This window comes from Pelodiscus sinensis, chromosome 2, assembly GCF_049634645.1.
Source record: "Pelodiscus sinensis isolate JC-2024 chromosome 2, ASM4963464v1, whole genome shotgun sequence".
Classification (NCBI taxonomy): Eukaryota; Metazoa; Chordata; order Testudines; family Trionychidae; genus Pelodiscus; species Pelodiscus sinensis.
This window is the reverse complement of record NC_134712.1, coordinates 236,988,018-237,010,790: the sequence shown is the minus strand read 5'-3', so window position 1 is coordinate 237,010,790 and position 22,773 is coordinate 236,988,018. Positions and strand designations below refer to the sequence as shown.

At 41.2% G+C, this 22,773-nt stretch overlaps 1 protein-coding gene across 2 annotated transcripts in view; it reads right to left on the bottom strand.

The window, feature by feature from the left end:
* Positions 1-22,773, bottom strand: part of LARP4B (La ribonucleoprotein 4B) — a 109,951-nt gene that overhangs the window by 9,789 nt on the left and 77,389 nt on the right. For both annotated transcript variants that reach the window (XM_075922717.1, XM_075922716.1), the window contains 11 exons: positions 21,429-21,510; positions 20,046-20,182; positions 18,788-18,891; positions 16,634-16,744; positions 15,923-15,976; positions 15,632-15,841; positions 10,047-10,153; positions 9,235-9,489; positions 6,677-6,722; positions 5,638-5,802; positions 1,940-2,064 (listed from right to left, as the gene is read on the bottom strand). In XM_075922717.1, the coding sequence (XP_075778832.1) occupies positions 1,940-2,064; positions 5,638-5,802; positions 6,677-6,722; positions 9,235-9,489; positions 10,047-10,153; positions 15,632-15,841; positions 15,923-15,976; positions 16,634-16,744; positions 18,788-18,891; positions 20,046-20,182; positions 21,429-21,510 (1,396 nt within the window). The remainder of the gene's footprint in view (positions 1-1,939; positions 2,065-5,637; positions 5,803-6,676; positions 6,723-9,234; positions 9,490-10,046; positions 10,154-15,631; positions 15,842-15,922; positions 15,977-16,633; positions 16,745-18,787; positions 18,892-20,045; positions 20,183-21,428; positions 21,511-22,773) is intronic.

Below are 22,773 nucleotides of genomic sequence, written 5' to 3'. Positions count from 1 at the left end.
AACTTGTGGTCCACTATGACCCCTAGATCCCTTTCTGCCATGCTCCTTCCTAGACAGTCGCTTCCCATCTTGTATGTATGGAACTGATTGTTCCTTCCTAAGTGGAGCACTTTGCATTTCTCTCTATTAAACCTCATCCTGTTTACCTCCGACCATTTCTCTAACTTGCTAAGGTCATTCTGAATTATGTCCCTATCCTCCAAAGAAGTCGCAACCCCACCCAGTTTGGTATCATCTGCAAACTTAATAAGCGTACTCTCTATCCCAATATCTACATCATTGATGAAGATATTGAACAGTATGGGTCCCAAAACAGACCCTTGAGGAACTCCACTTGTTATCCCTTTCCAGCAGGATTTAGAACCGTTAACAACCACTCTCTGACTACGGTTATCCAGCCAATTATGCACCCACCTTATCGTGGCCCTATCTAAGTTATATTTGCCTAGTTTATCAATAAGAATATCATGCGAGACCGTATCAAATGCCTTACTAAAGTCGCTTTGGTTCTGTATGTGTGGGTAATGTGAACCCAATGTTCAAACAGACTCAAGATTGGGTTAACCCAAGTCCCAGATCTAGCATCCAAGGACCCCACTGAAGTAGAAGGATCAAGCCACTGTCAAACCAGCAATCACCGTTCAAAACTTATTGCTCTGCAAATGTAGACAGCACTATCGGACTCACAGTCTGGGAATCTGTCAAAAGCAACCCACAATCCAATGGGCCAACTTTCTTGGTTCTCTAGACAGAGAAACTTTATGAACAGTCAAGTTTTCCCACACTGCACTATGAACCTAGGCCCCAGGTTGGCAGCCAAGGTTCAATAATTCCTAACCTGAAGCTGCAAATGCAATGGGTGCTGAAGCCCTAAGTTAAAGCCAATGTGCCAACTCAGTTTCTCCTAATGTGGGGGATACATTGCAGACATACACTGTAAGGTATAGCATTAAGAATACTGAAAGCTTTTATTCAAAACATTTACAGCTATTAATAATCAAGACAAAGCCATTTGATAAACAAGCTAATGCCTTCTGCTTTATGTATAGCTCACATGAGAGTTCAGCAGTCTCTCTGTAATTGGGTGGTAAAATTCCTTTGTAGAAGAATGGCTATTTTTAATTCCATTATAGCATGTCCAGGTAGGTTAAAATGTTCCCCTACAGATGTGTATTATGAAACAGAATGACAGAGCCAGACAAATATCCAGAAGTCATCTACTGCAACACAGGTCCAACAAGGAACACAGACCACTGGTCATCACCTACAGCCCCAAGCTTAAACCCCTTAGTCAAACTGGAAAGTCTCTGTGACAAAGGCTAAATGGACACAAATCAGTCATCAGGAATGGTAACACAAACCTCTAAGGGAATATTTTAGCTTACCTGGACACTAAATAATGGATTTAAAAATAGCATTTCTTCTACAGAGGAAATTTACCACCCAATTAGAGACATTGCGGACCTTGAATTTATTTACACTGTTGACACTGTCAACCTAGACTTGAATAAAGACATTAACTAGTTAACACTCTAGAAAGTCAATTTCCCCTGCCTTTGACATTAGCAATTTCACATAAACTATGAATGGAACAGATCCAGACTAAATTAGCTTCATTAACATGGTTTCTACAACTGACAGGTAACTGCTTTTGCTGTTGTATACACTTTGGATTCTGTTATTTCCACTCCAACTCATCTGAAGTGGGTTTTACCCATAAAAGCTTGTGATTTGTTGCTCTAAGGTGCCACAGGATTACTAATTTTTAAAGTTACAGACTAACATGACTTCCCCATAGACTTTAACATGAGAAATTGTTACTCCATTCCTTAATTAAGGATTCAATAGCTATTTACGCATAATGTCCCACCTAACCTTCTGAAAATGAAAACTTTTGATGTAGAAAAGAATAATTATAGGCAGGTAACTAAATCCTTACTCAGAAGATTGGGATGGGGAAGGAGACCGTTCAAATGTCCCAGACAGAACAGGAGATGCTGGCAACAATGGCTCTCGAGGAATTCCTGATGGAATAGTGTTTGTACTTGCATCCACATTTATGTTCTAAAAAAATTAAACAGTATATTTAAAGCAGAGGTGTAATGACAGCCCATGTTCTCATAAGTCATTTGGAAGCGAACAAGAACACTACATTACTTGCACGTTAATTTATACCAAACAGTCACAGATCACCAGGCTAATGCTAAAAATTGAAGTTGTACTCACTGGGATCTATACTATCTATGGGGCGGGTGGGGGTGGCGGGAAGAGAGGAGAGAGAACTGCTGCAGTTTGACACACAAGATGGTGTAGCATTTCCCCAACATCCTTTTAAAAAAAAGTGTTTACTCCTGGTCAGATAGAGCCAATGTACATATTAATACCTGGGATCCAACACAGGATCTTTACTGAAGTATCTTCTTGCACTGCTATTTGGAATGCATGCTATTCTTGAGCTCTGCCTCCCAAAAGCCTGATTTTTAGCTAGCAAAGCTTGCTTCAATGTTTCTTACCATGGCACCATGACAACAGGGTCACTTCTTTCAACTTGGTATTTCATATAAGGCTGTAGAACCAAGGGAGGCTTTGTAGCCATTTACTCATGCCTTTTGAGAGCTTTTTCTTGGAAAGTCTCCTACACTTAGGCACTACCAGAATCTTTTGCAGAGGCAAGTTCTAGCTAAGGCCATGTCTCCACTTACAGGAAGATCAATGCTGTGGCAGTTGATCTGGCATTCAAATAGCAGGTCTAGTAAAGACCCGCTAAAATTGAACGCCAACGGTGTCCTCGGTGAACACAAGGGTGAAAAGAAGTTGATGGGAACATTTCTCTTGTTGACTTCTCACTATGGGGCTGCCCCAGAAAAAGTGATATAAGGTACATCAACTTGAGCTACATAGTTGTCACAGCTGGAATTGCTCATCTTACATAGATTTTCTCCACCAGTGTAGACCTGGCTTCAGTGTCTATTGGGTTTTTGCACCTTTTAAAGAAAAACTTGTAGGTATCATGGCAATTAGAGGAAAGTTCTTCTCCAAGATCAAAAATAATGTTTTTTCATACCCACATGAAATGAGATTGAGCACTGAATAGGAAGTACACAATAAAAATGTGCACTGCACAAGACTGATCCTTCCTCCTGAACAAGATGTAAAGGATCTAGTCATACTAAAATCCAACAGCTACAAAATTAAAATAGAAACTTTACTCACCACAAACCAGCTCTCCTAACACAATCAATTAAAAATATTAGCTTTGTCTATCAAGCAAGATATAACGGAGACATTGGTTCTGTGACCATTTTGGCGAATCGTAAGAGGAGCAGAGATTGTACAGGGGATTCTTTTTTGTCTCCATCTACCAAACAAAACTGGTTCCATGTTCATGTGTCTAGAATGATATTCTAGTGGGGTCTGTGGACAGGCAATGACAGGGAGGTTTTCTGCATGAGACAGCTATGATTCAGACCACATAAGTACATAGCTCCCTGAATGAAATCAGAGTTTTAAATTTGGGTGTAAACTAAATCATGAGTAGTTGCATATAGCACATATATACTTGATATTTAGACATTAGTTATAGAAGAGTGCCATACTGCACCCAAAATTACATGGGTAAAGGCTTCATTGTGCAAAATACTGAATATTCTGGCCCAAGCCCAGAGCATCACTTAACATGAATAAGCCCTAAAATGTCGTGGTTAAAGATCAGACACACAACGTGGGTGAGGTAATATCTTTTATTGGATCAATTTCTGGTGGAGAGAGAGAAGATTATACATAGCTTTTTGGAAACAGGTTTCCCAAGCTATTCATAGTACTGACGTTAGATAGAGTTGCCTCTGTCTGGCACCAGCACCAACTCCTGCTTCCCCATCCCCTTGCTGCATCTCATATAGAGGCAGCAAGGAGGGGGGAGGAAATGAGAGTAGACGACCACATTAAACAATTAGCCTAGGTTTATCAGTTAATCGTCTAGTCGACCACTTAACATCCTTAATTAATAGAGGATAGTGCATGATGAGCAGAGGACTAATTTCTAGGCTCTGTTTCTGGGGGGGTTTTTTCAGCTCATTTGTGTAAACTGGTTTGAATAAACCTATACATTTGGGGTCTCATCTGTAAAACAAGAATAGTAATAATTGCCTACTTCAGAGAACAATAGTGATGCTTGGAAAAAATGCTAGGAGAACCTGAGATGAAGAGCAGGAATCCCCTCTTTAAACTCTGTTGATCACACCCAAAACACTCTACAGGGTGGAATCAAGCTACTTGGTGAGCCAAATCAATGCGGCCCCATTTATTCTCAAGTGCCAATTCTCAGAGTCAAGCCCTCTTCCAAATATGAGCACTTGCACAATGTAGAAAGCAGAAACAGAAGTTCAGTGCCCAAGGCAAACTCCTCACCCAACATGGCTCTAGATCACATGCTACAAACACTCTGGACTAATCAAGTCAATAGAAGATTAGAGACTTGTTATATGTGAGTAAAGAAGATACAAATCTTTAATTAGAACAGGTAAATTTTTCAAAGACTGAGGGCGAAAACGCAGACACCACAAATTGGTGGAAAAGCTGTGCGACGGCCTGGCACTGTTCTACAAGGGGCAATGCCCCTCATTAGAAAAACCTTAGGGTTTCTTTAACTGACACTGTTAGTGAGATCAATGGACACAGTGTAACTAGGGGCTACCATGACACAGGGCACTTACACCAATTGCGATGAGGATATAGTGGATCAGGGTTAGCATCAAAAGGGTTGTAGTTGGGAGAACCAGTTAAACCAATTCTGTAAGTAGTCTACATCAACCCTACAGCATGGGAGGATCTTGTTATGCTGGTTACGGGAATCAACATACATTGTACCGACAAAGTTGCCTCTAAAGAAACCAAATTAAAACTGATGGGTTGCTCCAACAGACTTCCAAGACCCAGACTCTGATCATAACTATGGGGTTAAATCTGTCCTGGAGAGCACCCTGGCCCACAGATGGTGCAAAAGACAGAGTTCGCAGAAAATGCAATCTATGAGCATTAACTCTGAATTACATCTCTCGCTGCATCCTAAAAGTACAAAATCAACCATGTTATTTTGGTGTATTTTTACATTTTCCAACTGAGATCACACATTAGCTCTTGCATTTAATTAGTTTAGCAACACTTCTTATTCCAACTAACAAACCCTGTGTTTAGAGAGTTTCCGAGCTCTTTCTTATATTTCAGGGAACATTTTGTTTTCCCAATGTACAACTGTTTCCTAGGTGTCATGGGGAGAAAACAACAACAAACAACAAATCCAACTATGAGCAAATTGCAGTGTAAGAATATTTGTCACTTAATGTTATCAAATCAACAAGTGGGAATGCTAAAAAAGTGATCTGTTTTCATCACTAGCAACTAATTAGAAATGGTTACTCTGATGCACCAATACTCCATACCAACTCAGTTACCCTAAAAGGTGGGTGCACTCTTGCCAACCAACTGCTAGGATGAGTGTGGAGATGATAGCAAAGGAGTTACACAGTTTTCCATGACCAACATAAAAGCATGGTTAATTACTTGAATTACGTTTTCACTGCACACACCACTGGATTTGAAACAAGGAGGTATGTGAAGCAGTAAGCTCAAACCACTCACTCTTTCCTTTGACGTTCCTATTATGACACTGGACAATCTGTTTTCAAAGAAATCTTCAGTCTTCAAATTGCCTGCAGCCCCAGGTAAAGGAGGAAAGCTGGACAATCCCAATTCAAAGCTAGGGGATGGAGGCTTTGGAGGTGGCGGAGACTGTGTTTGTCCTCTCTGCAACAAGAGAAGTGAAACACGTTATCAAGTTAGATCAAACTATAGTTAAAGGGAAACTATGATGCTTAGTAGTTTCGTATCAGACCAATAAATAAGAAAGATCAGGGCCTCAAAATGTTATTTACCATCAGATCCCCAAGACTTAATTCTGCTGACTAAGTGAGAAACATACCCTTATTTACACACACACACACACACACACTGCTGCTTTAACGATCCTTGAATAATTTATGAATTAGAAGTGTAGGTGTAATTATTCCAGCAATCATGCGGGTACAGAAAGGACAATAAGCAGTCTCAATACAGAGCACCTTTAGGACATTTCTACACTTGCCAAAAAAAATAAAAATGTGGGAACATGTACACTTTGCCCATGACTTTTTGCAATGAAACTAACGTTTCACCATAAAAAGACCACCACCTGCATGAGAGGCATATAGCTCTTCCCAGTGATGTACAAGTGAAGACACATTCTTATTGTATACAGAGCTTTAAGGCGCCACAGGACATAACACAGATGTCCATATCTTCACCCTGCATAGCCCCAGGGAATTCTGAAACTTCCATTTGTCATCTTAGCAAGTGCTCACTTATGTGGCCAGGTGACAATGCATGTTCCAAATAATCCCCTGCTTGCAGCAATGCTCAACTATTGGAACTGGCCAGTGTTTAGGGAGAAGGAACACAGGAAGCTCTCCCATCATCTACTCCTTCCCATGAAAGCTGCACTATAGGATAACTGCCCTCAGGGCATTGCTCTCTTCAGTATGCATGTTTTCTTGTGTAACCATATTTAAGCCTATTCTTCATGGCATGCTAGATATTCAAGTCCTGTTGCCCATATTTCACTTAATTATGATCAAATACTCACTGTAAACTTGTCCTCCCTTTTCTTTCGATACCCATATGAATTTTTCCTAGAAGAAAGAACATACAATTAACATCAGAACTTTGCATAGATGGGATACAGAAATAATCTATTTCTGAGTTATTACTGCCATCCTCATCCTATACGCTTATTATAGAAGTCATTATTTTAGAGACAAAAGTGACAAGGAGTCCTGTGGCACCTTATAGACTAACAAAGACCCACTTCGTCAGATGCATGTATTTTAGAGACAGCAACTAATAAGGATTATACTACAACAAAGGCACAAAGTTTACACAAAACAAATGTTCACTTTAAAAAACTTCCCCTGTGCAAAGTACAGCTATCTAAAATTATCAGGAAATCTCAGACACCCAAAACCATTCAATAAACATGGGCCAAATAATTTTGACTTCATATTTAGGAAGTGAGTTAGCACTGGCTGAAACTTAAAAACATAGTTTATCTGCAGAAGTATTAGGCCCATAGATTCTGCCTGATGGGAGGAACAGCAGCTCAGGGCTGAGCAGAGCTACCTGTGGCCCCTCCCTTTTGAGCTGTGGCAGGTAAGCACTCTCATCCTCTGACCCCCTCTTGCCCAAGCCCCCCACTTCTGCCTGCTCCTATACCCTCCTGCCCAGATGCCCAACCCACACCCTCAGCCCACTCCTACAGCTCACCTCTCAGAACCTGAACTCCAACCCAAACAACCCCCCCATCCCCCACAATGAATATCCCTCATTTTTGGCCCCATCCCAAAACCTAGGGGAGCCCCACAAAATCTAACAACTCCAGGGCCCCAGAAGAGTTAATCCAGCCCTCAACTGATTTTTCTGTGGGTCAGTAGCTCCCAGCCCAAAAAAGGTTCCTCATCCTTGACATAAAACACTAGTTAATTCTTTCACTTACAACTCTACATGATAATATATGTACTTATTCACAACTTAAGCTTTTTTTTTTTTAAACCAAAAGCAATATGTAGACAGAAGAACTATATCTGGACAATATCAAGTCATTCAATATAGGAGTTTAAGTTCCCATTTTTATTTACTGAAAAGGCAAGGTAAATTTGACTTGACTTCAACTTTCTGGAAAAAAAACCCATGTTATAATTCAACTATTTATTGATAAGAGTGATAAGGTAATATTGAGGCAGAAGGAAGTTAAGACACAATCCTGAAAGTGTGATTATAAAATGGCAGCCAGGTGTTATGCTTGTATCTCAATTAGGGATGTAGAAAGTATGAAAATAATTGTATAACTGATAAAAATTCTATTGATTACACAGTTAACCACGGTTACCAGTTTACATTCCTAATCTCAATATCTTCCATATCAATTGTGCTTAATTTGTAAATTAAAAATTGCTTCACTAATACCCAACACTGTAAACATCACCTGTGAACTGAAGTGTAAGCTAGGAATGTTACATTTAATCAACTAATCGACTAGTCACTGGAATTTCTATCAACTAGTTGTTATACGGGGAAGGTAACTCCGCTGTGGATCTGCCTTTTAAATATATTAAGAACCAGTAGGCTCTTAATACATTTTAAAAGCTGAAGCGCAGCAGAGGGAACCCGGTGCAAGCTGGGACAGCTGATTCCCCACTCTTGCTGGGTCCCTCCTGCTGTGTACCAGCCTTTTAAAATATATTAAGAGCCTGACAGACAGCTCTTCATACATTTAAAAAGAAGCACAGAGTTTTGGAACTGGGTGGGAGCCAGAAATCAGCTGATTTCTGGCTTGCGCCCTGTCTTCACTACCCTCTCCCCCCGGCTCCTGTAGAGATTGTGCTTAGGGCAACCACCTTTTAAGGTAGAGGCAACTAGCAATGGGGAGGGGAGGAGAAGAACAAGGACTAGTGGAGGGACTATTCAACCAATCACTTACGCCCCTAGTGTAATCTTGGCATTTTCTTTACAACACAATAGATCCCACTGTCTAGAATGTGTCCTTGGTTATTCTTATGCAATTACATTTTTCTTTACGTTACATAAGTACAAATGAAATCATGATTTAGCCCAGCCACTGAAAGCTCGTTAATTGTATTAGGGGTTAGTCTAAAAGTGTAGGTAATTCACCTGTGAGTGGGATTCTAACCAAGCTGAGTGCTAAATTTGAACACAACAAGCAAGATTAGTTGATATTGCTATTTTCAAATAGTCATGAAAACCAATGAACTGGGCCTCCATTAAATATTTCCAGGAGACAATTCTATAAACCGTACAACTCTACAGTTTTAGAAAACAGATGAGTTTAGTACAAGTAAAAAGTGAACACGAAAGCTCTGTAAAAAGACGAAGAGGTTAGTACTTCAACCTTTTACAGTAACAAGAGGTTCTCTCTATTTAACAAAGTCTTGTTTAATTAACTGAAAATATTTAGAGTAAATGCCTCAGTGTCTTAGTTATATTGAAAAGAGAACTACAATTAAATTTTGCTGTACTTGTTTTTTAAAAATCACTCCTGTTTCTGAACATCTTTACTCCTATGTACACAAATACTCAGAAGCAGACCACAGCTTAGGGTATTTGTATGGACAGCTGTTAAACACTCACCTGCCTCTTCCTAAGCCAGGGGAAGAGTCAATATTTGTCTGTTCCATTCGCCCAGTTCCTATCTCTCTCTTGGTATAACTTGTAGTTGTATTTTGCATTCGTGTCCTGTTTTGTCCCGGCTGCCTCGTCTGTGGACTCCGGACACCATTAATTAAACGATCAGCAGAAAAGTTAAATATTGTAGGACTGTCTAGAAGCCCAGGTCCCCTTTCTGCATTGGGTATGGTGTGCCGTAGGTGTGATTTGGTAGGATTCCTATAAATCAGAAATACATTGCATTTAAAAATCATTCTGTGAATTACTTTGAACTTTGTTGTATACTTATATAATCCTTAGACATGTATTTGTAGATTACATGTAAAGTACTTTTAGCACAATTAAACCTTGGAACTTCTATTTTAATGTAGTGCTTGACAAACTATTCTAAACTTTAAATATGTAACATATTTCAAACAGTGCAATTGCAGCCCAAGACTTCAGCTTAGGGAACACTGTATTTAGAATGCCTTTCTTGAAGTGACCACCCATCCAGAAAAACAATTTTAGTCATCTGCATTACAGAAAGATACATTTTTAGTGGAAACTTGACAGTTCAGAGCTATAATGAAGCAGTGCAGTCAATTACTTTTAATATTGTTGTGTCTCTAGATTGATATATCTAAGTGTAGTCTGGCCATAATTTATCTTACACCAGTTTAAAACAGCGTGCACTTTGAAAGTTAAAGCGGTCTTTGCTATTAAGAATAGAATAACTTGCGCAACTCCTGGAATATTTAAAAAAATTAAATACATTTTTATTTGATCAAACTTGCCTGCTTCGGGGAGGATACTGTCTGAGTGAAGCCAATGGAGAAGCAGCAGGCTTGAAGGTTGGCGATGTAAACCCATTGATAAATCCAGTATTGTGAAATGGCGTTACCTAAATAACAACAACATTGGGTGGACATACACTTGCAGATTACATACTATATGACCAAACTGAATGTTTATCATAAGAGTGGGAAATTAAATACTTGTTTATACGAAAGATCTTGATTCTCCATACGTTTATCGAATAGTGACTATGGTATTATTTATAGCAAGTTAAGTTTGGAGGTTATTTTGCTTTATTTTAGAGCAGGGCCTCCAATGGGGGAAGGAAGATATGGAGCAAAGAGGAATAAGGTGCAGCTTCCCAGAGATTTAAAAGAGCCCAGGGCTCCAGGTACTTTAAATTGACACTGTAGCCCTGTGCAGCACTGTCCTAGCAGCAGTGAGGGATGGCTGCCCTAGTCCTACCCCTTCCAAGGAGCCAAGAGGCGAGCCAGCCCTCACCCCATAATGCCCTGGGCCCAATTAAGTCTATCACCAACTTGTTTAGAGATCTAGTCCTCTTCGCTTGCTCTGAATGTCGATATAGTTATTTTTGAAACTATATCTCATGTCATTTTATACAAGATGAAATTCCAAAAAGAATCTTCATTTTTCATTTAGTTTTAAGGTTGACAACTCTTTTGGCCAGTGCATGACAAAACTCACTTAAGAGGAATTTTATAAACAGCCATTACACATACTTAAAAGATGACAACTAAACTCAGCAGTAAAAAATTATTTGTAATTCTGATCAAATTTTCTTACGTAGCATAAGATATGTTTTGTATTTCACAGCATCAAGAAGAGAGCTTTACCGTCTAGTAAAACAGTGCCCCTGTCCCAAAGCATTTACAATGTCAAGAGTGCACAAGATGGCGACAACACTGAGCTGAGATGGAAGAAAACCTACAGCAACAGGCTTAGGTTACTAATTCATGCTTTCAGAGGATTAGGTATTTCACTCTTACTGGTTTGGATTCAAAGATAATTCAAGCAAGATTAAGGTGTTAGCCTCATGGGAATAGTACATTTTAGGCAAGGCTAGATGCATAGTGGACAGGGCAGGAAGAGGGTTCCAGGAATGAAGAACCACACAGAAGTATGAGGCGCTAAAGGACAATATGAAGTCATTCAGCTTGGGAAGACAGGTAGCAGAGTATAGAAAGGCAGCAGAAAGCAACATGGATATTATGCCCCAAACAATATTCCCATTTTGCATTTCTAGTATCTTGTACCTCCATTACATAATACACAATAGATGCTCACTATGCCATGGTGGGCAATAGTTTTCACTAGTGTGCCATGCCACACATTTGCTAAATTGTTATGGGCTAGCTCTGGGCTCCCAGACGGGGCAGTACCTCAGGCTAGGTTGAGCTAAAGAGAGGCAGGATGTGTGACTGGATAAGTTTGACACACATACCCTGTACTGCCTCTGGGACAGGAAAAGCTCTCCAGCTCAGTTGTCTTTCCCCTGCCCTGTTCTGCAGACATGGTATGTGAGAGGAAGTATGCACAAGCTGGCTGCTGGAGAAGCCTTAGAAATAGTGGACTGCATTTTAAGACAGGCACCCAGTCACTCAGCTCCATACTTCAGACAGGAACACTGCACAGATGGGATACAGGGCAGGAGACACCCTGACTTTAGCACTCCCCTCCTTCACAGCTAGCAGGAGGGTACTGGGAGCAGCTCAGCTATAGGATGGACAATATGGGGGAGGTACAGCAGAACCCAAGCTGCCAGCTGTGAAATATGTATGCTCTGCTAATCAGCTGGGTGGGCTGGATGTGGCCTGTGGACTTATTTTGCCCACCCCTGCATTACCTTATATTATCACCAAAAAAATTAACCACACTTTCCAATACTCATCTTGAAGTGTCAAAAAGGAGAATACTCATGTGTCATACTTTTGATATTTCAAGGTAAAAACTGTTCTTTGAGATATTTTGCTCATGTCCATTCCAATACATGTGTGCGTAACATGCATGTTTATGGGAAAACTTTTCCCTAGCAGTACTCATCTAACTATCTGTGGCAATAACTTGTGGCGTCATATATATCCCTGCTGACCTGACTTGGGCATGCTTACTTGGGGGACCATAGCAGGTGCGTTTGCACCCTTTTGGTCATAATTTACAAAAAAGCACGCCCAGAGAAATTCCTGTGTGCACGACTGCTTTAGCATGCTACAACACAACCCACAATTGAATGCAGTAACAGTAAAACCAGAGTCTGAATTAATACTTGCATCAGTAAGATGAGCTGAGATTTAACTTCTAAAAAGCTATGAAAAAAAGAAAACTACATAAATCAGTGTTTCTTAAATTGTGCGCTGTGGAGAACAACAGGGTTCAAAATGGTCACCTATTCTCTCCTCCCCACCCCCATTACCCCCCGTCCCCCCCTTTTTTTTTGCCCAATAAAAAAAATCCTTGGTGTTCCTCATTAAAAAAAATTGTTTGGTGTTCCTTGGTCTTAAAAAGTTTAAGAAACACTGACATAAATGCTTACAAGTACAGGTTGAAGCTAGAGACTTTAAGAGGGTAATTGACCAGAGTATCAACTACTCTCGCCCCTCCCCCTCACTGCCTCAGGGGCAGCAAAGAACGGGGGGGCGGGGGGGGGGAGGAGGTGGAGAACAGAAGCTCATTTCCCCCAGCACTGTCTCTGTTATGCCACCTACCCCCACCTCTATCAGAGACAGCAGGGGGGAATAGAGGGTGCTGCTGTGAAGCAGCCTCTGCTGGCAGTGGGCTGAGGCTTGCCGTGGGCAGAGGCTGCTCTGGTAGCAGCCCATCTGTGGAGGTCACAGTGGGGAGATGGGTTGCCCCGTAGACTGGGGCTGCCACTGCCAAGCAGCTCCTGTTTGCAGTGGTCCAGGCTGGCTGCCATGAACAGGGGCTGCTGGACTCAGCTCAAGTTGATATAATCATGTAAGTTGATATAATTTGCATTGACCATAGGATTAGTCAGATAACCACAATTTAACATCCCTAGTTAAAACCCTCTTAACTGGGATCTGGCCTGGCAACACCCATGGTTCGGCACGGATGTTGCAAAACCAGTGGTAAGCAATCCTGGCAGCCATGGCTGCCTGGCAGGGTTGGCAGGGCAGAAGGATGCCAGTGGTGCTGGTGGCATGGGTCCAAAAATGACCTTCCCTGGTCCAGCAAAATCCCTCATCCAGGACCAGACAGGTCCCGAGTATGGATCTCCCTGGTCCAGCAATCTGTACAAAGTCTTTTTCCAAGAATGGAAGTTACATGTGAACTAGTAGCTATACCTTCAGAAAAAGCACTGTCTGGAAATACAAAGAGCATCACAAATCACTGATGATCAAAATAAAACAGTGCAGTAAATATGCTGACATAATCAAGGGGTTAAGAGAGACACTGCTCAATGTCTTAGGTTTTAAATATAGGTAATTAAAGATTTTATATAGCGTATTAATACTAATAGGCATACTAACTGAGCACTAATATCCTAGAGTCAGTCAAAAAGGCTGGTTTTGAAATGTTTGCTGCACAGCGTTTGTAATGCAAATGCTGCAAACTGAAGACCCACCAGAAAGTCCAACTGTTTAATTGTCCAAGCTAAGTAAAATGTGTGAGGTAAATAAATTTAAGGTTATTCAAATCATTCTTTCAGAGCAATTCTTTAAATGATCAACACCCTTATCCCCAGAAAAGCCCTAAATTTGACAATATTCTTAGGATTATCGTTTCCCCCCCCTCCAACTGCAGTGGAACCCAGAACCAAGTAAAGCTTTTATTTACTTTGACGTAACCAGACATCCTATTGGACACCAATAATGTGACTGCTTTTGAAAGTGGTGCAATTACAGCTGTCATTTGCTCACATCTCAAAATTAACCTAGCTTTTTTGGTGTTATTTAATCAGGACATGAGTCTCCGGAGATAAATGTGGATTCCACCAACTCTCTTCCTCATTCTCTAGCTCCATTTTAACACTAACAGCAAAGGATCCTGGCTGACTTCCCTGTGTGTCAAACACGTTCACCACAACTTTCTAATTGTCTTGTCTTTCGATACACAGGGAGTTCATTCAAGGAGACTTTAATCCTTTGCCAAGATTTCTGTATAGTCTTCCTAATTGAGCACTAATACCCTAGTTTCTTATAACCTCAACTGAAGACAGATGTGGGGGTTGGAGGCTGGTTCCACCTATGATAACCGTGGCAAGCTGGAGGGCAAGCTGGATGTGGCCTGCGGACACACGGGGGAACTCTAGAAAAGCTCCCTGCTTTTCTCGCCCCACCTGCATGAGGCTCAGAAGCATGGCTGCAGGGCCCTTTTTCTTTAACAACTTTTACTCCGGAGGGGAGGGGGGAATCTTTAGGCCCTGCTCTTGCCCCAGTACAATCCCACTGGCCAGTTTCTGGCCAAAAACCAGCCAATGGGAGCTGCCCATTTCAACAACAGCCAGCCATGAAATACAAGGTGCTGAAGAGCACAACGCTGCAGCCTGTGGAGGGGCAGAGCAGGCAGCAATGTTCCTTCAGTCTAAGCTGTGCTGTCTCGCAGCTTAGTGAGAACACTGCCCCTCACTCCTGCACCTACATCCCCTCCCAGATCTGGCACCGCAATCCATTCACCCCTTCCTGTACCCCAATTCCTTGCCCTAGGTAACAGTCCAACCCCCTACACCCCAGGCCAGCGCCCCAGGTCACAACTGCCTCCTTCACTCAAGCTCCATCCCAGACCCCCGCACCTCCTCCACTAATATCATGGAAGAGTGTGGCCCTCAACCTCTTTCCAAATTCTTGGAGTGGCCCCCATCAAACATTATTGCCCACCCCTGCACTAAGTGCACAAAAAACTGCAAGCATGTATACCACTGGCCATATAAACAAGCACAAGTGGAGAGCAGAGCCGGCCGCCCAAATTAACTCTAGTATGTCACTAAGTCACACAGTTTTGAATACAGAAAATGTAGCTAAGATTTTTTATCATCGATACTACTTTAAAGATTATGAACAATTCTTATATCTCATAATAAAATATTAGTTTTGCCACTGTCAGGGTACGTGGGATAGGGCAATCCTGCACATTAATTTAACACGTAAGATTTTATCTTGCAAAGGTTAATGTGCTAGAATATCCCCTCAGCTAGTCCTGTTAGGTGCATTCTGCACATAATATTGAAGTGGATTTTAAATACACTCATGCTTTGAAGGTTACCTTAAAAAAAAAAAAAAAGTATTTCTCATTCAGAGCAGAAATCTTAAGTGTCTAACCTTTAAGAACAAAAACCTATGATGTGAATTTAAAAATGTGAGGAAAGTAACTTCTTAAACCTCTCTTTTTGATTAAAAGAAATCAGATGTCTCTTTCAAAGAGAGGCCCTCATACCCCAAATATAGATTGCCAATGTCCACTTTCAATAAAAGACAAAAAAAATCACATATCAGCAGAGTAGAATTCAGATTGTGACCTCCCACCAGCAGTCCTTCAAAGTGGTTAAATTAACAGTTAAACATGCAGCAGCTATAAACAAACACTGTTTATGCTCCTAAACACTTACCAATGTTGGATCAAGATAGCTGTGTGTAGTGGACCATGTCTGCGGGGCAATTAAGCTGTACAGAGGGAACTGCTGTTGGGGACTATATACTGGAGGTAAATAAAAGGACGCTGTGTAACGCTGTTGTGTGTAGAGATTCATGTCCAGAGGTCTATATCCATTCTTTGGCAAAAATGTGTTTATAGCTATTGCCTTTGCTTTTATCCTTGCCTGCAAGATAGATTTAGATTATTTAAGCATGTCAACTATTATGTTGGTAGCAAATAAAGTAGTACAAACTCATTCATTTACCTTGATGGGTTTTCCTTGGAAAGTTTTCACCTCTTCTCTAAGGTATCTGTAAGCCTTTTAAAATTGACATGGAAAAAAAAAAAGTTGTCAAATAGCCATCATTAATATTAAACAACTACTATTAGGTGAGTTTTGTTAGAGAAGAACTAGTACTGTATTTGAAGTATCAGCAGTACTAAAAGAGAAGCAACTGAATAAACACTTCTTCAGCAACTGAAATTAAATTTGATATAGAATTACGCAGCTTTTTAAAAGCCACTGAAAAGTCTCAATCAGTTGTTTTTTAATGCTTGATAATTCAAAATATTTAACTGCATACCACCATTCTTAGTAAATAAAGTATTTCACAGGAATACTTGTCAGGGACAGTATTTGATCCTGCCGTGAGAGCACAGGACTGGACTCTATGACCTCTCAAGGTCCCTTCCAGTTCTATGAGATAATACATATATGGTGATATAGCTATTTATATTTATAAAACAGAATATGCCACAGGATAAAGTTCTTACTGGTTATGTTTAAATAGCACGTGACTTCCGATATTACTAACTGGATATTTAACAGTATTTCTTTCACTTGAAATAGTCAAAAAACATTTATATACCATGTAGATTTTTGCTCATGCCCATCATGAGCTGCTGCCCTGAAGCATTCTAAAGATTGAATAATTATATACAATATTTTACATGTGAGGGGAAAAAAAGTTGTTACCTGCTGTGCATCAGCTTCTGACTCAAATGTAATGAACCAATTGTCATTATAGGCAAACTCACAGTTGATAAATTTAGGCAAATTATCTCCCCTGAAGAGTGCTTCAACCTCCTAAGAAAATTTTGGGGAAGGGGGGGGAGAAAGAGAGAAGAAAGGTCATTGTGAAGTGCAGAATTATGAATGTGAACTAGTGTTAAGAGACAAACATGCTAGACTAAGAATAGAGATTAAAATACCTGCAGTTATGCTTAAAGTTTAGTTTTAACATAAAAGGACATGAAGCCCTGCACTACGAAGGCCATAGAGATTGTTTTTCCTCAGTACAAAACAGGAGTTCAGAGGGTTTTCGTTTGAAAATATATGTGTGTGAATTGTATTGCCTAAAGTACAGACTATGCTACCCTGTTTTATTCTGAAAACCAAAAGCCAAACAACTAATCAAAACCATGATGTGACTACGAAGACCTGACAGTGGCTTTGCACATTCTGGTCAGACTTTCAATAATTTTCCATTATATTAGAAAATGAATGTAGCTACATCTTCTGTAGTTTCTACAGTTTTTACTTACTCTATGTACTTGGCTTCTGACCGGTCTTGAGCATTTTTTAAGTCAGTAATTCACAACTATTTTACAAGTGTTCAAGGTAAATCAGCTACACAGATCCAGTATCAATACATCTTGTCATAATCAACAAATAGGTGACAGAGGGAAAACATCTAGGGAACTACTTTATACATGTGGAATGCCTCACTTCAGACACCTTCGAAGTTAAAATAGCTAGATTATAGAAAGGAAGTCTTCCCAAAATCAATGTTTTTCTTGTTCTTTAAGACTTTTATGCTCCTATTTATTTTCAAGTCATTGTTATTTCCTATTACTTTTTTCCTTCAGCAATATAATCCATTGCATTCCTTTCAACATGATGTTTTTTACATTTTCATTCATATGCTTTCCTTATGGTAAATCCTTCTGCCACCTTCTTGCTCCCTAACAAAGTAGTTATGGATTCCTCTGCTACTCCATTTTTTCCCCCTACTATCTTAGGTCTAATCAGCTTCAATTACTGGTCCACAGAATCACTAACATTCCTTCAAACAAATTAATATATATTAAGCTCATTGCCTCAGTGCTTCAAGAAAGCTTCTGAAGCTTAAAGTCACTCACAGGGACAGGCTTCTAGTTTCAATAGAAGTGTCTCCTTTTCACAATTTCATCCATTTGCTAGGTATGCCCCAAAGCAAACAGGCTCAAACATACAGTGAAGAATGCCAGAGAAGAGTAGATTAAGGGAGGGAGATTCTGAACAGAGGAAGGCAACTCTGTATGTCACAGATAAGTACTCTGCTGATCTATTGTGGGGGCACAGTCACATGCTAAATCCTAGGACAGACCCCCCCCCCCACCCGCCCCAATGTAAGGTACCTACAACCATATAGTTCTATATCTCTACCTATTTACAAAAGTTCCCACATGGTCTCAGATGCAGCTAAAGCTCTTTGCAGAATTTCATGCCAAACGCATATGCCTCACTGTAACAAGTCTCGAAACTATGCAGAAAAAACAGTTTCTTGTCATTTCTATCAGACCGGGCATTGTCTCAAGGACCTAACTACATGCATCTTACCTCAAAGAGACTAACACCAGACTACAAAGGGAAGCTTCAGAACTGTTATTCACGCTTAAATTTGACATTTTACGAATGGGCCTTAAAGATGCTAACTACCTTACTCATTACTAAGATATCTTCCCCAATTATCACCCCAATATCATTATCTCAGACACTAACCTGCTCTCCTAATGCCCCCTCTGTTCTAAAATCTTATTTGTCAATTTTATACGTGTTCACTTTTTTTTATTGTATCCCTTTGGTATATATAATCATGCCAGTTTTCTTCCACAATTTGATCTGAGAAAGTGGGACTGGCCCACAAAAGCTCATCACCTAATAAACCATCTTGTTAGTCTTTAAAGTGCAGCATAGTCCTGTCTTTTGTTCCAAAGAGAACCATCACAGATCATTCAAATGGACTTCATAAACTAAAGGCTAGCAATCTCATTAAAAATGTTCAAAAGTAGATTAAATTCCCGTTGTATATTTTGGTTGTCAACTGGAGAATGAAGCATTTTTTTTATGGAATTACAAAATCCTTACTTCAATGGGTGTAGATTCAGGTACTTCCCGTAAAATCACAATGCAACGATTCTGATTTGGCCTGACCTTCTCTCCCTTCTCATCCACTTGGACTAAAGGCAATGCTAAGAGGAAAGGGGAAAAAATCTGATTTTAGAAAACAGCCAGTAAAGCAGTTTTACACCCTGAAAACTACAGAGTCACTTAAAGTCTGTCTGTATTTTTTACGTAGGCCTGTTAAACATAATTTGATCCAGCTTGGGTAAAGGGTCATAGTAGATAGCTTCCAACCATCTTAAACATGATCTTTTTCAGAATAGACAGACTGACCCTTAAACTAATTAAAACTACGCTATTAATGATTAAGTTCTACAGCACTGATATATGAATATGCTAGTATTAGACGAAAGGCTGAACATTCACTAACATTCAATAGCTCAGTGGTCACCAACCAGTAGATCAGGATCTACTGGTAGTTTTTGGAAACTTTGACAGGTGATCCTGATAGATTTGCCCAGCACTTCATCTGCTCCTCTCAGCACTGCTATGCTGCTCCTGCCCTCTGCCTTGGAGCTGCCCTCCCCTGTACCACCAGGAGTTTCCTGCTTGCTGTGCAGCACATGAAAAGAGAAGGGGGTGCTGATGTCAGGGTGCCCCTCCTTCTACCCTTTACCCCACCTACACAGAGTGGCAGGGATGAAGAAAGTTTGCTGGCTGCTTCTGGGAGTGGTGCAGGGCCAAGGTAGGAATGAGCCTGTCTTAGCCCCACTGCACCACCACCCAGTAGCCACCTGTGGTAAGCTGTGCTCAGCTAGAGCCTGCATTCTGAACCCCTCTTGCCCCCCCAAACTGCTGCCCTAGCCCTGAGGTCCTCCTGCACCCAAACTCCCTCCCCACAGCCTGCACCCAAACCCCCTCTTGCACCTCAACTTCCTGCACCAGGCTCAGCTCAGAGCCCCTCCACACTCCAAATCCTTTAGCCCAAGACCAGAGCCTACATCCCCTTCTCCTGTACCCCAGCACTTTGCCCCCAGCCTATAAAAGTGAGGATGGGGGAGGATGGAGTGAGCAGGGGCGAGGCCTCAGAGAAGGGGCAACTGTGTTTGGGTTTGAAGTAGATCCTGGATTACACTTAAATTCAATAAGGTGATTTCATGCTTAAGGTTGGAAATCACTGCAATAGTTCTAAGTGGTTTTATTTAAGTTGCAAGTCTTTAGTATGTTCTAAACTATTTAGCATGTACAACAAAAATGCTGTGAAAATGCAGTATTTACTTACATCTCAGCACTTCCACAATCAAATCCATATCTGTACTGAGTTTCTTGACATGATCAAGATTTGCTACTGTCATTATTGGCACATACTGATCACTGTCCATTTGTGATATAAGGTACATGTCACTGGCAAGATTCTCCCTGTTGGAAGAGATCCAAGTTATTAATCCTGGGTTTCCCCAGTAACATTCATTATGTGCAAAAACAGGATTTGTGAAGACAAAAATTCCCACATCAAATGTTATATCCATCTTCATAAAGGAGGAAGTACCCGATTCCTACAGCATCCTTTACCTAGAGACTATGTTCTTCCTCATTTTCCATCAAACTACTCAGCACCATTATTTTGCTGTTCCACTTTAAACAAGCTGTTAGAATGAACACTTACCATTAAGACATAGTCCTGTCTTCTGTTTTACCATTAATCAGTTCATTACCACAAATTGTGCTGGCACGCTTGGAACAGGCATGTGACCCATCTTCCTGATCATGCTGGGACCCAGAAATTTCACTATTCCAACTGACTGTCAATTATGTGGATGTTAATTTGATGTACACTTGAACTGCCATACTCTGGGTGGCCCTAGTTTGAGAACAGCTGTGAGAGAGAAGGAAGCAGCTCTACATGCTTCCACTCCCCCTCCCACTGTCAGCTAGGGCAAATGGTAGCGTGCAGAGCTGATTCCCCTTCTAGCTTTTCCCTGCCATTTGGGTAGTGCAGGGGCGGTGCCCAGGAGCAGCAGGGAGCAAGAAGGCATGTGTGCCCCCAGGAGCAGGGCAGTAGGCAAGTGCCTTAAAGCCCAGATGCTGCAGCACCCTCCCTGGCCTGGCCAAATCTTTAATCTGGTATACCCCGTTTCCCAGGGCTGCTGGATTCAAGAGATTCAAATGTAGTAAAACAGGATTTCAAAGATTAACACATTGTCTTAGTTTTACAACAACTTATAATGAAGAGAATTATTTATTTCACCTCAAATACAGACACGTAGGCAGAATGCACAAACCTATCAAAGTTGTCCAGACCAGAAACAACTTCATGAAAGGTATTTCATGTATTTCTTATTAGTTTCATTATCTCCTTAATCCAAATACACAAGATGACAGGGCACTAGTACACAAATCCACTGCTGACCTGCCTAACACAGCCAAGAGCATCTGATCCAGTAATTTCTGCATAGACACTGCTATCTCTCTTCGAGCTACAGAATTTATCAGTAGCATTACATGCTGGAATTTTCCCAAGGATCATTTCCTTTAATATTGCTGTTCCTTGCCACTAAGTTTCTACTTTTGGAAGAGAAATCCCATTATATCCCGGGGATAGATGGTAATATATAACAAGATCCTAACAATTCTATGAACTTCCACATTTACATATTACACTTACCTAGATAAGCAGAACTCCAGTGTTTTTTTAAGCACTTCTCGGAGGTCTTCCTGAGCTTCTGGCTGCAACTGATCATTTCCTCCTAAGTATGGAAGAAGTGCAGTTGTATGATTATATCAAACACAGTATAATCTCTCTATATATACAGAAATATATGTATTTCGTTCCCAAGAGACGACAGAGTGACATTATACACCACTCTGTCGCCACGCTCCCAGCCAGAACACATCCTTTCCCAACCCATAGAGGGCCTCCCAACACACTGCCAGCTGCTGACTGGCTTTTTCAACTACAGCCCTACACTGCCCATGGTGGGAAAGGGAGTGAGAATATTCCACCCCCACATAGCCCTCAAGTGAGCTTGAGGCTGGGGAACATGTTTGGGGGGCGGGAGGGAGGAAACAGAAGCCATGAGGCCCCTCCCTGGTGCTCGGTGGGTGGGGGGGTGGAAGCAGTGAGCCACGCAGCCTCTCCTCCACCCACCTCCTTGGTGCTCGGGGGAGGAGAAGGGAAGAAAGAACCAAGATGGGCTGAGGGCGGGGGAGTGAGAAAGGGCCAGAGCTGGGTTGCTTGTGGCCTTGGGCCTTCCCCAGCTGATAGGGGGGCTGGCAAGTGCAGCCCCCTAGTACATAAAACTTTAAAAAAGAATCGTAATTAACCATATTGCAAACTCTCCAGCTGGAGCCTGAAAACTTGACTAACACACCACTGAAAGTTAATTCTGCCAGAAAGTACTTACAGTAACTTTGAAGTGTCATACACAAAGAGTTGTAGCCTAGACTTTAAACATTAATACTTTAATGCTAGACATTTTAAAAAATGACTATTAATCACAGTAGTAAGGAATCAATAATCCCTAAACAAGGAACACCACAAAGTAACACATCTGGATGTCATCTCTAAAATTCTCTCCTTGTGCCCATAGGCAGTTGGAAATGCTTTAGAAAAGAGCTGGAAGTAGGCAAGGTATGTACATTTCACAACCCCATTTTAACAACATTGCCAAGGTTAGCATTAGATTTCCTGGGGCCCAGGACCACAGTCAAAGAAGACCTAAGGATTCAGCTCTGGGCAGGGGATAGGTAGCCTGACGCCAGCAACCCAGGGCTGAAGCCCAAGCCCAAACTACGCATGTGTCAGTGTATTTGTGTGAATGGTTAACAGATAAGCCTGGACTCGTTGATTATCCTCACGATTACATGCACCCCCCTCGTGCCACTGCCTGATACAGCGGAAGCAGCATGGGGGGTGGGAGGAGTGGGAGCCAGTGCTTGTGGGGAGTGGGAACCAACACTTTGCAGGGAGCTGCCTTCCCCTACATGTCAACATGTAACTGATGATTTCA